At 38.9% G+C, this 14,824-nt stretch overlaps 1 protein-coding gene across 5 annotated transcripts in view; it reads right to left on the bottom strand.

Annotated features, from left to right (window-relative positions):
- The window catches only part of DENND5B (DENN domain containing 5B), a 191,558-nt gene that overhangs the window by 45,363 nt on the left and 131,371 nt on the right, over nucleotides 1–14,824 (bottom strand). For 4 of the 5 annotated variants that reach the window (XM_035027958.1, XM_035027959.1, XM_035027961.1 and 1 more), the window contains 4 exons: nucleotides 8,301–8,394; nucleotides 4,093–4,224; nucleotides 1,793–1,945; nucleotides 603–681 (listed from right to left, as the gene is read on the bottom strand). In XM_035027958.1, the coding sequence (XP_034883849.1) occupies nucleotides 603–681; nucleotides 1,793–1,945; nucleotides 4,093–4,224; nucleotides 8,301–8,394 (458 nt within the window). The remainder of the gene's footprint in view (nucleotides 1–602; nucleotides 682–1,792; nucleotides 1,946–4,092; nucleotides 4,225–8,300; nucleotides 8,395–14,824) is intronic. The other variant, XM_035027962.1, reaches the window with a different exon arrangement.

The raw sequence follows: 14,824 nt of genomic DNA, 5'->3' as shown, positions 1-14,824 counted from the left end.
TTTCTACCATTACTACTACTTGTGAAATAAATGGTTATTTTAACATAAAGAAAAATACATAGAAGGCAAAACATCTAGGAATCCTACATAACTCTAATTAGCTAAAGTATAATAACACTTCTAACATGTGGTGTCTTGCTATAAATTGAAGAAATCTGACTCCTGAAGACTTTTGAGACATATATAGATGTTTTTTCTGGAAAAGATTATTAATGATGGTTATAAAACTTAAGGAAAAAAAAAACCAGTATGCACTACACCCTAACACTGGTGAGAGTAAGGTATACTTGTATGATCCTTTATAATTCATTAGGGGTTTCCACATGTTATCTTACTTAATCAACATTATAGTTTTACATAGCTTAACATTATTTTCCCTGTCTTATGGATGAGGAAGCTGAAGATCAGAAAGGTCAAGTGACCAAGATCTTTTCCCAGATCTCACAGCTAGTAAGTAATTTTGCTTCTTCTACTTTATCCCACTACTGGCAAGGTGGGTAAGTTTCAGCCTGAGAGAGAGGTAAAGACAAAGCCATATGGTATTGATTCTTCACATAGTCTAATGCTGCCAGTTCTGCAGAAACAAACCAATGAACTCTCACCTGGAGATTCTGCAAGGTGCTCTTGCTTCTCTTCTCTGTCCTGAAACTGAATTAAATGTGACCACAAAGCTGACTTCCCCTGAAATTACAAGGTATAAAAAAGTTTTTCATTTTATAAGAAATAATCAAAAAATAACTTCTCATCAAAACCATTCACATCAAAATGGTCATTTTGAAGTTTGGAGATATCCATTCCAGCTGTGTGATATTCTGAGCAACTCAGTCCATGTGAAATGAGGGTCTTCCTTTGCCTCACCGAAAAGATTAGCAACAGCCTGGGGAAGGGCAGCTAAACAAAAGGCCAGAAGTACAGGCATGGGGATTTCTCACTTCAGTTCAGGTGTTACTTAGTTGTATGTAATTAGGACTGTCTAAACTGGCCACACTGGAAACCACAGAATTAAAAGGCTCTAGCAGCACAGAATGTATTTGTGTACATTTATAGGCAAAATATGTTTGGATGTATGGGATGGCAGCTAGGGAAGAAAACTGGAGCCAGAGGAGAAAGAGAAGGGGAAGAAGAAAGAATATGCCGACAAGAGAAAAAAAAAATGAGAACAGGAGATAAGAGGGACAAAAGCAAAGAAACCATTTGATTTTTTCCACCCTGAATAACTACATAACATAAAATGGTAAAGAACTGTTAATTCTGGCTAAAAGAGTTTTTTCCTGGACAGTGACGAAAGCAGACACTTAATGGACTCAATGGGATATAACCTCTGCAGTAAATGTGATGTTTTATCCTTTCCTGTTTACCAGGAAAGAGCCCCAAACCACCTCTTTCTTAATCATGGGTTTTATTTTCTTTTTCTGGAATTAAAAAGCCGGTGGTGCATTTCTAGTCATCCTGTGACAAAGGAACATATCCTTTAATTTTTGTATCTTTTCTTCCTTGTTCATTTCTTTTCTTTTCTTTTTTTTTTTTTAAAGATTTATTTATTTATTTGAGAGAGAGAGAGAGAAACAGTGCGGGAGAGAGGGACAAAAGAAGAGGGAGAGAGAAACTCAAGCAGACTCTGTACAGAGCCACGGAGCCCGACACAAGCTTGATCTCATGACACTAAGATCATGACCTGAGCCAAAATCAAGAGTTGGAAGCTCAACCGACTGAGCCACCCAGGTGCTCCTCGTTACATTTCTTGACAGGGTTCCTAACCAGCCACGTCACCAGGGTCTCCTGAGACTATTACCTGCTTGATCTGCAAGCCGTGGCTCCATATCCTTTCCAGTAGGTCACAGAGGCTGGCGATCAAGGTGTTCTCTTCCAAGCCGGTTATGTTTGCTTCTCCATGGCCCAGTTCCACTGCTTCATGTCCCATCTTTTCCACCAACATGCGCTTTGTCTGAAAGCATCATGTATGGTCACAGGTGTTATCCCCGCAATGAAGCCAAAGACCAACAAGTCAACTACTAGATCAGAGACCTGGGTTCCCTTCATTCTTCTTTTTTTTTAAAAGATTTTATTTTTAAGTAATCTCTACACCTAACGTCCGAACCCTGTACAACCCCAAGATCAAATGTCACACACTCCATGAACTGAGCAAGCCAGGTGCTCCCTCTTCATTATACTTCTAATTGTAGACTTTTAATTACTTTGGAAAAAGTGTCTTGATCTCTGTGGTCAACTAACTGCAGTTAATATCACATATGCTTTTAGTATTTTGTCAGATAAATAGGGGGTCACTAGAGGGAGATTCTAATACTATTTTATCTATCTATCTCTCGCTATATATATATTTATTTTGCCTCCCCACAATACTATTTTATTATTATTTTTAAAGATTTTATTTATTTATTTGACAGAGAGAGGGAGAAAACAAGCAGGGGGAGTAGCAGGGAGTGGGAGAGGAAGAAGCAGGCTCCCTGCAGTGCAGGGGGAGCCTGATGCGGGACTCGATCCCAGTATCCTGGGATCATGACCTGAGCCAAAGGCAGTGGCTTAACCAACTAAGCCACCCAGGCACCCCCCAAAATACTAAAGTATCCCCATGTAAACACTTACGATTGACAATTTTCAGATTACTAACTTGAGTAACACTGGGGAATTAAACCAGAACCGGAAAATGTACTGTAAGAATCTGAAACCCATCCTGCCACAACTAACCCTCCACTGCCCCTGCATCTTGGCATACTGAAAATATCTGCAGTTAGTTTTGATTGCACTTAGGCAAAAACCACAACACAAACAGGCAGCTCTAAATTTTTTCAGACTCCCTAATTTATGAGTGAACCGGGCCTCTTTTTCCTTCCTCTTTTCCTCTTTTATCTTGTCTCTGCTCATGAGTATGCACCAGAAAATGGAAGGGAAATGGAAATGAGTTGTTTTTTTTTTTTAAAGATTTTATTTATTTATTTGAGACAGAGAGAATGAGAGAGAGAGCACATGAGAGCGGGGAGGGTCAGAGGCAGAAGCAGCCTCCCTGCCGAGCAGGGAGCCCGATGCGGGACTCGATCCAGGGACTCCAGGATCATGACCTGAGCCGAAGGCAGTCGCTTAACCAACTGAGCCACCCAGGCGCCCGGAAATGAGTTTTAAGTAAGTAATTTACAGCAGTCTTAGCTGCACTTATAAAATGGAGAGAGAGAGAGACTCTAGTCCCTTTAGGTGGGGAGCTTGTCTCTGATTCAACACTGTATGCTGATGCTGAAAATAGGGCATTTATTGAATACATACAGAAGGTACTCAAGAAATGACTGTCAAATAAAAGAATGAAATTACTGGCTAAAATGATGTCCTGAATTTTGTCAGTGTGTATTACTACCTTTGATAAACATGGTATCTAAGAAGAGACTAGTGTGTAATATATATAAACCTACAACACAGCTAAGGTCTTCTTCCTTATGGGTATACATACATGTATGAGCATGGGAAAGGTTCTATACAAAAAATGTGTTGCTTTTCATATAAAATGACCACATTCCTGCACACTTTCTTTTTTTCAAGTAGGCTCCACATCCAACATGGGGCTCGAATTCATGACCCTGAGATTAAGAGTCACATGTTCCAGGTGCCTGGGTGGCTCAGTCAGTTAAGTGTCCAACTCTTGATTTCAGCTCAGGTCATGATCTCAGGGTCATGAAATCGAGCCCCGTCTTGGGCTCTGCGCTCAGTTGAGAAGTCTGCTTGAAGATTCTTTCCCTCTGCCCCTCCCCTCACTCTCTCTAAAAAAAAACACCAAACCAAACAAACAGAAAAACCCCAAAGAGTCACATGCTCTACCAACTCAGGCAGCTAGGTGCCCCACAACTTTTGACTGGCTTAGTATCTGTTCATGTTTTAGAGGAAGACAGCAATGGCTGAAAAGGTGAGAAAAACTGTGCAGGGCTCCCACGTCACTGATTCTGTGGGTAACAGAGAACCCATCAAGGTTCATGAGCTCAGTAAAGAGCACATGAGGTTTATGGCCCAGTAAAAGTTGTCTTCTGGCAAAGCTACAGGCTCAAATGGGAATTGAGTGCACACTGTCTCACATCAGTGAGTAACACGTACCTTCATTCTACATTCCTTCAATAAGCCTTCTACAAATTTGCAGTTGGTCTGTGCAATCACTGCAGGAGAGAGGTCTGACAGTTTGGGTTGCCTCAGGTTTTTTCCTAAACTTCGTGCCTCTTGCATATATTTCTAAAAATTAAAGAGTATTTTTTAATATATAAACATCAGATAGTCTTCCCGACTTTCTTAACATTACACAAACAAGTGAGGAAAAACAAGATGCAGAAAAGGCTGTAAATGTACTCATGCAGTAGCAATTCAAATTTTGGCGCCACCAAGAGGCAGAGAACATTCGTGTTCCCCCACCCCCCAGTCGTTAACGCCTGTGGAAATGAGAGCAACAGAAATCGTGTCAGGTTAAAACACATTCATAATAAGATGGAGCTCACCTAGTTTAATCTTTTTACTGTGAATACCCAGGGTTGTGATTAGTCAGGATCATGATAGGGATGAAAAAAGTTGGGGTTTCTGGATTACTAATCCAAGGTTCCACAAGAACCACTGTTTCCTCCTCTCCCCACAGATCAAGAGACTTAACATACTGCTAGCCTCTTAGAGCTCTCCAAACCAACCCTTTTCTCTAATCGAATCGTAACAGTAAAATCAGGAGCTCTAGAATCTGGCTGCAACTAATTTTATAAACTCCAGGCCTATGTGCTCATTTTCATTTGTAAAATGGGCAATAGACTGCAAACTCACTCTGAACATGTTTGCTACATTCCCCCCCTTCCCTTGTTCCACAATCAAGAGAAAGTGGGGACATTATATTACTTTCAGAGATAGTGATGGCTCAGAGAGAAACCCAGAAAGTCAGAAACCCAGTCCACTGCTCTTGAGCTTTAGTTAGTGAATGTCCAGGAAAAAAAAAATCACTACAGGTGATTACCACAGGACACCTGTTGTCTCTCTTCTTTCTGTGCCACCTGCAAAAGCTCATCCAGATAGCTTATGTTTGTGTCAGGACCACAGGGCAGAATCTCCAAAAAGTCCAAGTGTCTTAGGGCCATATTTAGAGAATAACTACTCTAAGTTATATAGTAAAACTAGCACAGTTTGTTGAGGGGAGAGAGAGATTGTGAGCCAGCACATCCTCCCACAGGCACATATGTGAAATCTATCTTTACTATCTCAAGGGAAGAATTTGATATTACAAGGGAAAATGTGTAAAATCCTTTACATTCTTTAAATAAAAGGGAGTTTGTACATTTAAAATATTTCCCCTTTGGAAGAAAAATAATCTGCTAAATCTTGTACAAATTTCTAAAAAAAAATCCCACTGATTATAGAGATTCAACTGATCAGTTTACCTGCTACTACATAAACAAAATAATCTGTTTCCTTTTCAGTGCAATCATTTTAAGGACAGATTTTTTAAAAAAATGAATGCTGTAAGAATTTAGTGCCCATAATATTTGTGTATGCATCTTTCACTTCAAATCTCTTTTAGAGGGTCAGAGAAACAGGGAAAATTGAGAATGAAGGATAACTATTGTCCCTGGGGAAATTAAGTGTAATAAGGTCTATCAAAACATCCTGAAAGTTAGTTTTCAAATAAATAAAAAGCAGGGAAAGAAAAGCTTCAGAAAAACCAACCTGAAATATAAGGCAGATCCTATCTGGGAATTATAACACCTGCATTTCCTAACATTTCAGGTGGTACAGATATTATTTAGAATATTACAAATCAGGGATAAAAGGCTGGTAAAAACAAATGTTAGCTGTCAAATGTTGAAGGCGTTGTTTCTCCCCAGCCTCAAGTTCCTCGGCCTTTAGGATTTGTGCAAAGGCAGGACTCAGTTCTCAAGAAGGGGGAAGGATCCAATTTAGCTTAGGAAGAAACACACTGGCTAGAAGAAGAGTGAGAAACACAGGCAAGAGGCTAGGAACAGGTCTTGGTATTTCTCTTTTTTTCTGAAATATATGAATAATTAGACTTTTAAGTCCATAACTAGATTAGGAATTTAAGCACTGTTAAAGTTTATGGTTCTATTTTGTAAATGAAAACAAGCTAGAATGGAGCTATCCTTTGGTCATATTTACCAGGCACACAGCACATCACATATGGGGCAATATAATTATTAGCCAAGAGTGAACTCCATAGGGCCAAGTCTCCTCCTGGGCAGCTCTGCTGAAGCCATGGAATGAGCAACATTCCTTGCACATACACATAAAGGATATGGGGGGCGGTGGGCAAGGAGGCCCTTCCTCACAGCAAGAAGTGATGTTGCCTCTGTATATTGCAAAAATAGAAGGCATGCCTTTACAGTAAACAAGTGATGATAAAAATAATTTTCTTTGGAGTAGCAGGAGGAAAAGGTCTATTTTAAGGTAAAAAATGGAGAAGAAAGAGAAATCTTTCACAAGGAATGTTTTTGTAAGAAAGTCCATTTCAGTACTAGAAGGAAGTGACCCCAGATTTCTTCTGAGATTTCTACCATGCTCTTTTTTCATTTCTGTCAAAGCCAAAAACAACAAACCAGGAGTCCTAAGTTACTCTTGCCCTCAGGTGAGTAGCTGTTGTGTGCAACCTGGTATCCAGGGGTACTGGGAAGAGTACCAGTTTGGCTATCAACAGTCCTGGGCTATAGGCCCAGCTCTGCCTTTGTGTGTCCATTTAACTTTGGGCAAGTCTCTTGGACTTCATGTCATGTTAGACAAGGGGACCTCAAAGGTGCCTCTTAGAACTAAGATCCTATACTGATGACCTGATTTTCTGACCACGTAAAATACAGACCATGAATAAAGGAAATAAATTTCAAACTAAAAACAGTAAAAAAACCCAAACCAAAACAACAACAAAAAAACCCCCAAAAAACAGATTAGGAAGGGATTATTCCCTAATCCCCAAAACAGATTATTTTGATGACAAAATACTGTGGAGATAAAACCCAGCAAGAAAAGAAAAGAAAAGAAAATCTGTTCAAAATGAATTATTTATCTCTGCAAAATGCTTAAATAAAAGGGACTTTGACCATTTAATACATTTCTCCTTTGGAAGAACAACAATGTGCTACGTCTCTGGCCCCGCTACAACTCCCCCCACCCCTCACCTGCCAAAATACCACTAATTAGGAATTCCAGTGATCAGTTTTACCTGCCAACAGTATAGAATTACCCGTGTTAGCACACACCACCAGGAAAAGTTAACAGACAAAAGAGGAAGTGGAGAGCAAAGTGGAGAGGCTGACAATTCACGTCACAAGGTGATGTGGGGCATTCTAGAGCTATGTGCACACACGCGTGTGGATAATTCAAGGAACACCAGAGACAAGATTCAGGAACATCTGCAAAGCACTTTCAGGCAAAGAACATACCAGGCAGCACTCAGAGAAGGATTTTTTAGGAAGTCGTGCAGGAGGAGGTGGACCCTGATCCCACTCCCAGAATGCCATGGAGTTCTGACAGACCACAAGTTCCCCGGAAGGCTAAGAGGATGGAGAAGTGCCAATGACAGAAAAGCAAAAAAGAAAAGGATAGGGAGAAAGAGACAAGCAAAACATGCATGCATATGATAAAGTCACAGCAGAGGGGAGAGAAGGAAATATGGTAGCACAAAGAAAAGCACTAGAAAGATTATGCTTCGGTTTTTTAAGAAAATGTTTAAAATCATAAATGTATGAACATTTCAACAGAAAAGCAATATATTTGGAATGATGTTTTCTGCTTTAATTCTACACATCTGAGTTTAGAAAATAGTTAACAGATCTTCTGACTACATTTTTCTTTGATCACAATAGTCAAAACTTACAATTATTCAAATGTATAATTATGGTTTTATTTTCAAGTAGTACAACTAAAGCATAAGGATCTTAATTCAAAAATAATTTCTAAACACTTTAAAAAATGGTGTCAGCAAGCCAAGGATAAAGCACAAGCAAATACATCTTTACTTACTAAGTTTAAATTATGCTTGAAACTTAAAAAATCTGTTTTTGTACATTTTTTTCTCTCTAGGAGACATACTAAAAATTTATCCTAAACTTAGCCTTTACTTGTTGTACACAGTGAGATTTGTTTTAGAGCCTGATTTTAGGTGTATTAAAATTACAAAAATGGGGGGAAAAAGGAGTTTTCTGCTGTAAGTCAGTACAAAAGGATTACTATTCTAAAATAAAACTGAGCCTTTTTGTACAAGAATGCGGAAGAACCTGCACAGCAACAACGGCTGGGTTGAGTAAGGCATCCTGGGAAGGCAGCCCACATACCTCCCGCAGGTCGTTGTCCAATCCAATGTGCTCCGAGTGTTGGCGAAGGCGGTCTTTCCTGCGCTGCGCCGTGGCACTCCGACTTACCCAACGACTGGAAAAAGAGCCGTACCCAAGAAGGTGCGGGTTAAAACAAAAAACGAAACAAAACAAAAATGTGATAACTTATTTTTAAAATAGAAAAAATGTATTCTTTGAATAAGACAAAAGATTACTTATTTTTCAATCAATTCTTTAAATATAGAAAGCTTTATTGTAATATAATTAAATACAATGCACCCATTTCAAGCATACAATTTAGTGGTTTTTATATTCAGAGACATGCAACCATCACTACAATCAATACTTTTTAAAAACTGAGGTTAAAAAATACACAGTATCTCCTCATAATGATCCTCTCCTTCTCATTTTACTGTCCATCAGAGCCCCAAACCCTAGATGAATTCCATCCCCTTACTTCTCTATTCTCCTATTTACATGGGATTAGTTCTTGATTTCTGTCATGACTCCTCATGAATCACTTTACCTGCCCTTCATCAACTCTCTCTCATTCCCCTCAAAAACTGTTTCAAATCAAGTGCCTCCCCTCAACTGATGACCCATCCTTGACTCCTTCTTCCTGTCCTCTACTGAAATGATGTATACACAGACACCTCATCTTTCTTTTAATCCCAAAGTATAAAATATATTGGCCATGGCTCAAAATTAATTCTGCCACCTGGAAGAAACTCCCTGACCAATTCTCTCTTGACTTCTTCAACGGGCTGCACTAGTCATCTCTTTTTCTCTATCTCTGATTTTTCTCTCTCAACTAAATATTTCCCTTCAGCTTACAAGCATGCTGGTCTCTTTCCTGACCCTCTACAGTTATAGTTAAGTTTCTTTCTTCACTCTCCTCATGAAAGAATTCTTAAAAAGAAAACATGACATGTAAGGCCTCCACTTGTTTACCTTTGGATCTGTAGTTTATCTCAAATCAACTTCCCCGGCAATGTTTTTTTTTTTTTTTTAATATATATACATATATTTTAAAGATTTTATTTATTTTTGACAGAGAGAGAGAGTGTACAAGCAGCAAAAGCAGCAGGCAGAGGGAGAGAGAGAAGACTCTCCGCTGAGCAGGAAGCCCGATGCGGGCTCGATCCCAGGAGCCCGGGATCATGACCTGAGCCGAAGGCAGACACTTAACCGTCTGAGCCACCCAGGTGCACCCCCCGCCCCGCCCCAGCAATGCTCTTGATGCCATTTGTATCCCTAACTGCCATATCCAGGGCTATCATTCAATTCTTAGCTTACCCAAACTCTCTGCTACACTTAGTACTACTTTACAACCAGCTAGTTTCAGCTATGTCAGTATTTCCAATGGGGTCAAGTTCTGTCACCTTTGTGCCTTTGTCTATGACGTTTCCTCCTGACTTCTTTTCTTCTTTCAGACAGCTTCAATGCCACACCGAAAGTGTTCTTTGATTCCTCCAAATCTAACTGTCTACCCCTCTTCCACTCCCCAATTTTATTACCCATCACGGTCTATTATAAGCACTTATCTCTATTTTCTACAAAATTCTCTCTACTATAATAAACCCTTGAAGGGCTGGTATCATGTCTGTCAGCTGTTTGCTTTTTAAGATTTCTTTATTTGAGAGAGAGAGAGAGATAGGGAGAGAGCATGAGTGGGAGGGGCAGAGGGGGAGAGAGAGAGAATCTCAAGTAGACTCCTAGCTGAGCACAGAGTCCAGTGCGGGGCTCAATCGCATGACCCTGAGACCAAGACCTGAGCTGAAACCAAGAGTCAGATGCTTAACTGACTGCACCACCCAGGTGCCCCTGTCAGCTGTTTTACTGGCAGTCTGTACATCACCTGGCCCTTCTATAAATATACTCCAAATAAATAATCAGAGATACAGTCCAACATTTTGGTTTATAGACATCCCTCACAGCATGTATGTAATAACAAATTCTGTTTCCTTTATTTGAAGACTCACATTTTGGCTTCTAAATGTTCCTGATATTAGGATGTGTCTCTATTCCATATGCATGTTTAATGTATAATATTTCCAAAAAGCTTTTGAGTTAATAGCAGATCTTACAACCAACAGTTACTCAGAATCAAGTAAATGTGCTCAAAACAACCTAAATGTTCAAAAGTAGGGGATGCTACATAATGAAATATCATACAGTCATTAAAAAAAAACCCATCAAGTTGCTAGGAATATTAAAATGGGAGAATGTTCATGGTATAATAGTGAGTGAAAAAACAAGATAAAACACTGTATAAATAATATACTGATTTTATTTATTTTTAATTTTTTTAATTTTTTTATTTTTTAAAGATTTTATTTATTTATTTGACAGAGAGAGACACAGCGAGAGAGGGAACACAAGCAGGGGGAGTGGGAGAGAGAGAAGCAGGCTTCACGCGGAGCAGGGAGCCTGATGCGGGGCTTGATCCCAGGACCCTGGGATCATGATCTGAGCCGAAGGCAGACGCTTAACGAATGAGCCACCCAGGCGCCCCTGATTTTATTTTATTTTTAAAGATTTTATTTATTTGACAGAGATAGCAAGAGCAAGAACACAAGCAGGGGGAGTGGGAGAGAGAGAAGCAGGCTTCCACAGAGCAGGGAGCCCGATGCGGGGCTCGGTCCCAGGACCCTGGGATCATGACCTGAGCCGAAGGCAGATGCTTAACGACTGAGCCACCCAGGTGCCCCACTAATTTTGTTTAAACTTTAAAGGTGTGGACATGCACACCAGGATCCATGCAATGGAAGAGCCTAACAGCAAATGTTAACATCTCATGGTAATGGCATTATGTGTGTTTTAAAATTTACCCTATCACTTTCAAATATTCTGAATTTTCTAATGAGCATATATTATTTTATATCAAACTATTTAAAAAAATTTTTCAGATCTTGGGTGCGTGGGTGGCTCACTCGTTAGGCGTCTGCCTTCGGCTCAGGTCATGATCTCAGGGTCCTGGGATTGAGCCCCGCATCAGGCTCCCTGTTCAGCGGGAAGCCTGCTTCTCCTTCTCCCATTCCCCCTGCTTGTGCTCCCTCTCTCGCTATGTCTCTCTCTGTCAAATAAATAAATAAAATCTTTAAAAAAAATTTTCTTCCTCAGATCTTGACTTATTATCCACATGGCTATGTATTCACCACACTTTTCTAAGAATATCTTCTCTTGAATATATCCTTGCCAGCACAGAGCTATATACAATTTAAAAAATGAATTTATGCTTTTGCCATTCAGGAAAAGTCATATTGTATTACTGCCAGTTAATTATTTTTAATTTTTTATTTAATGAAGTATGCAATTTACAAAAAGCTTAAAATGAGAATGTGGCTTCTTTTATTGCCTTTAAAATAATCTATGCATGCCTTTGGTTTCAAGTTTCTCAATCATCTCATTTCAGTCTGCCATTTAGAGGAACACTGAATAATTATGATAAAAATGATAGCAAGATAGTCCCTCTTAAATAGTTAAGAAAAATACGTTTATATTGGGACAAAAAGTGCAAAATCCTAGTGATAGATCTTTGAAGTAGAATCCTTGGAACTGCCCCAATAGCAAAGGATCAAAGTAAGACTGTAAAAAGGATACAAAGAGAACTAGGGTGACTGAGAAAGGAGATCCAGAAAAAAGCATGTTAAGACACGGACAAAGATTCTTTCCTTGATCCAACTTTAGTTAGGCTCCTGAACCTTCTCCTAGGTCCATCTGTGCACTTCCTTATAAAATCCAGTTTTAACAAGAACCTTGTTAAGTCAGTTCAGCTGGAATCCCCCAGCCCCACCATCCTCGGCATATGATCATTCTCCATATCTGATCAGCTTCTACATCATCCATCACCCTCCAGATGATGTCTGATCACCCAGCCCTACCTTCAGCAAGATCTTATTAGGCTGGTTTAGTCAAAATCCTCCCCCTTACCTCTGATGTTTCCTCTTAGTAATTTTCTCTCCACTCTGCTACTTGATTATAAATTCCTGTTTATCCACACTGTATATGGAATAAAGTTCAATCTTTCTCCCATTGCAATGGTCCCTACATGGCCCCCCTTGAATAAAGTCTGTCTTACCATCTTCAACAGTGTCATGGATATTGTTTTTCTTTAATGACTTTGAAGCAGAATATAAACACCAGCTGTTAAATTTATATAATAAACAACAGGGAAATATAAGTAACAAACAAAATGTACAGGCCTTAGAAATAGCTCTGTAGCAAAAAAGGTCAGTGAGAGACAGTAAATTAGGGTTACTGGACAGGGTAGTTCAAATAAATAGTAAAGATAGGAAATAAGACTATAAATACCAGCTAATGAACTTTTTTTTTTTTTAACAATTTTATTTATTTGACAGAGAGACAGATAGCGAGAGCAGGAACACAAGCAGGGGGAGTGGGAGAGGGAGAAGCAGGCTTCCTGCCAAGCAGGGAGCCCGATGTGGGACTCGATCCCAGGACCCTGGGATCATGACCTGAGCTGAAGGCAGACGCTTAACGACTGAGCCACCCAGGCGCCCTAATGAACTTATTATATAATGAAAAAAGAAAAGGAGAATACAAACGGCAGAATAATTCCCTTTGCAGGCAAAAGTGGAAAAGGCTTTAGGTAAAGAAAAGGATAAATTACATGATATATGTAATTATATACATGATATATATACATGATATAATTACATGATATACCTAGCATCTCACTATACATTGCTGTGAGACAAAATGCCCTATTTTATTTTCCAAACAGGGATATGATCATCTGCTTAAGAAAATTACTATGAAGTCGACACACTCCTAGTCTTGTTAAGGAATTACTTTTTTCTTTTTATTACTAAATCTCATTTACTAAGCATATCTTTTATCAAAGATGATCACATTTGCTAAAATCCTAATGACTGCTTATTTGCTTTTGCTTTGTAAGCAGCATATGAAATTCTAATAGTTGATCAGCCATCTGCAGAGGCATGGTTATATATCTCCTTATCCTGCAATGAGTTCTTGGATCTTTCTTTCAGACTAAAATCTACCTGAAAATGTAATACTTGGGGCTCAGTCTGGAAATGAGAGACCTTGGGGTTATATACAAGATTAAAAGCAAGAAAACAAGGCAGGAAAATTTAAAGTTGAAATCTTCCCTTCTTAATGCTCTCCTTACTTCCCTTTTCTGCTTTATTTTTCTTCACAAATCTTATCACTGATAGGTTACTTATCTTACATATTAAGTTTCTTTGTTTCCTCCCCCTCCTCCTTTTGTTGTTTTGTTCATTGCTAAACTCCCAGTGAATAGGACATTGCCTCACATACAGTCGGGGTTCCATAAATATTTGCCAAATGAATGAATGAGTAAACTAATGCTATTAAAAAGGAAATAAAAACTACTTAAATTAACAGTACTAGTATGAAATAATTCAAACAATTAGGATACTTTACAAACATAGGAAAAATAAGTAAACTGATGACTAGTCTATTCTGATGGAAAATTCTCATTCATTTCTGAAAAATAGAACATTATATCTAGTACAATCATCTGGAAAGTTTGAACCCCCATAATGTTTAACATCTCTTCAAGAGTCGCATGCTCCACTGACATAATTCTTTTACTTTACTGCATAGCACTCCTTTTCCAAATATGTAAATGGATACTGGAATGAAAATTTTCCAGACCTCCACGCTTTATGAATGAGACATTATGAACATGGTACCTGGAGTAAGGAGACCTGAGTTCCACTAACTTTGCCAGTAACCCAAGCTCAAGACTCCTACCAACACATAATAATGCCACTGTCTTCAGGGTTAGGCTATTTGACTTCAACCATTGCTTCATGTAGTTCTTTACTTGGGAAGATGGTGCCTACAAATCTATCTTGCTCCTCAGAGTATTATTCTATCTTCTTTGGGGCCAACTCTTTTAACAGAGTCCAGTTTAAGGCAGAAGTGAGGTATCTGAGGGCTCTTTCATTGTGGATGATCTTGTTACATTGGGTACACAAAATGGAAGTGGCATTGAGCCACCTGAATTTTCAGAAGACAACTAGAGAATCAATGAAGGGAATAAAAAAGAATTAGAATTACGCCTTTTGACCTAAATGGCCCAAACTAAATAAGTTATATTAAGGTGGCTTAGAAGTATGATGTTTCTTTCAGATGATTTGTGAAACTATGTATTACAAAATTTTTGGTACTTACCTCTTTCTCATAGTACACATTTATGTTCAATATTTTAGGCTATTCAAAATTTCCTGGGGGCTACCAAAGCACAGTTTCCAAATCCAAAATTCTTGAAGTAACTGAGCCAGATAGTATGTATATGTGGTTTAACAGTTAAGGGCTTGAGCCCCCAAATCAGCAGAGCTAGATTTGAATCTTAGTTGCACCACTTCCTAGCTATGTGATCTTGGAGCAAGTTGTTGAATCTCTCTGAACCTCATTCATAAAATGGGTAAAACAATATAGGTTTTATATATAGGGATATGCTTGTAAAAAGGAGCTAAAATGTATTCAGTGCAGTCAGCAGAGAAGGCAGT

The sequence above is a fragment of the Mirounga leonina genome, unplaced genomic scaffold (genome assembly GCF_011800145.1).
Source record: "Mirounga leonina isolate KUSES-001 unplaced genomic scaffold, KU_Mleo_1.0 Mir_201, whole genome shotgun sequence".
NCBI lineage: Eukaryota > Metazoa > Chordata > Mammalia > Carnivora > Phocidae > Mirounga > Mirounga leonina.
This window is presented reverse-complemented; position numbering and strand designations above follow the sequence as displayed.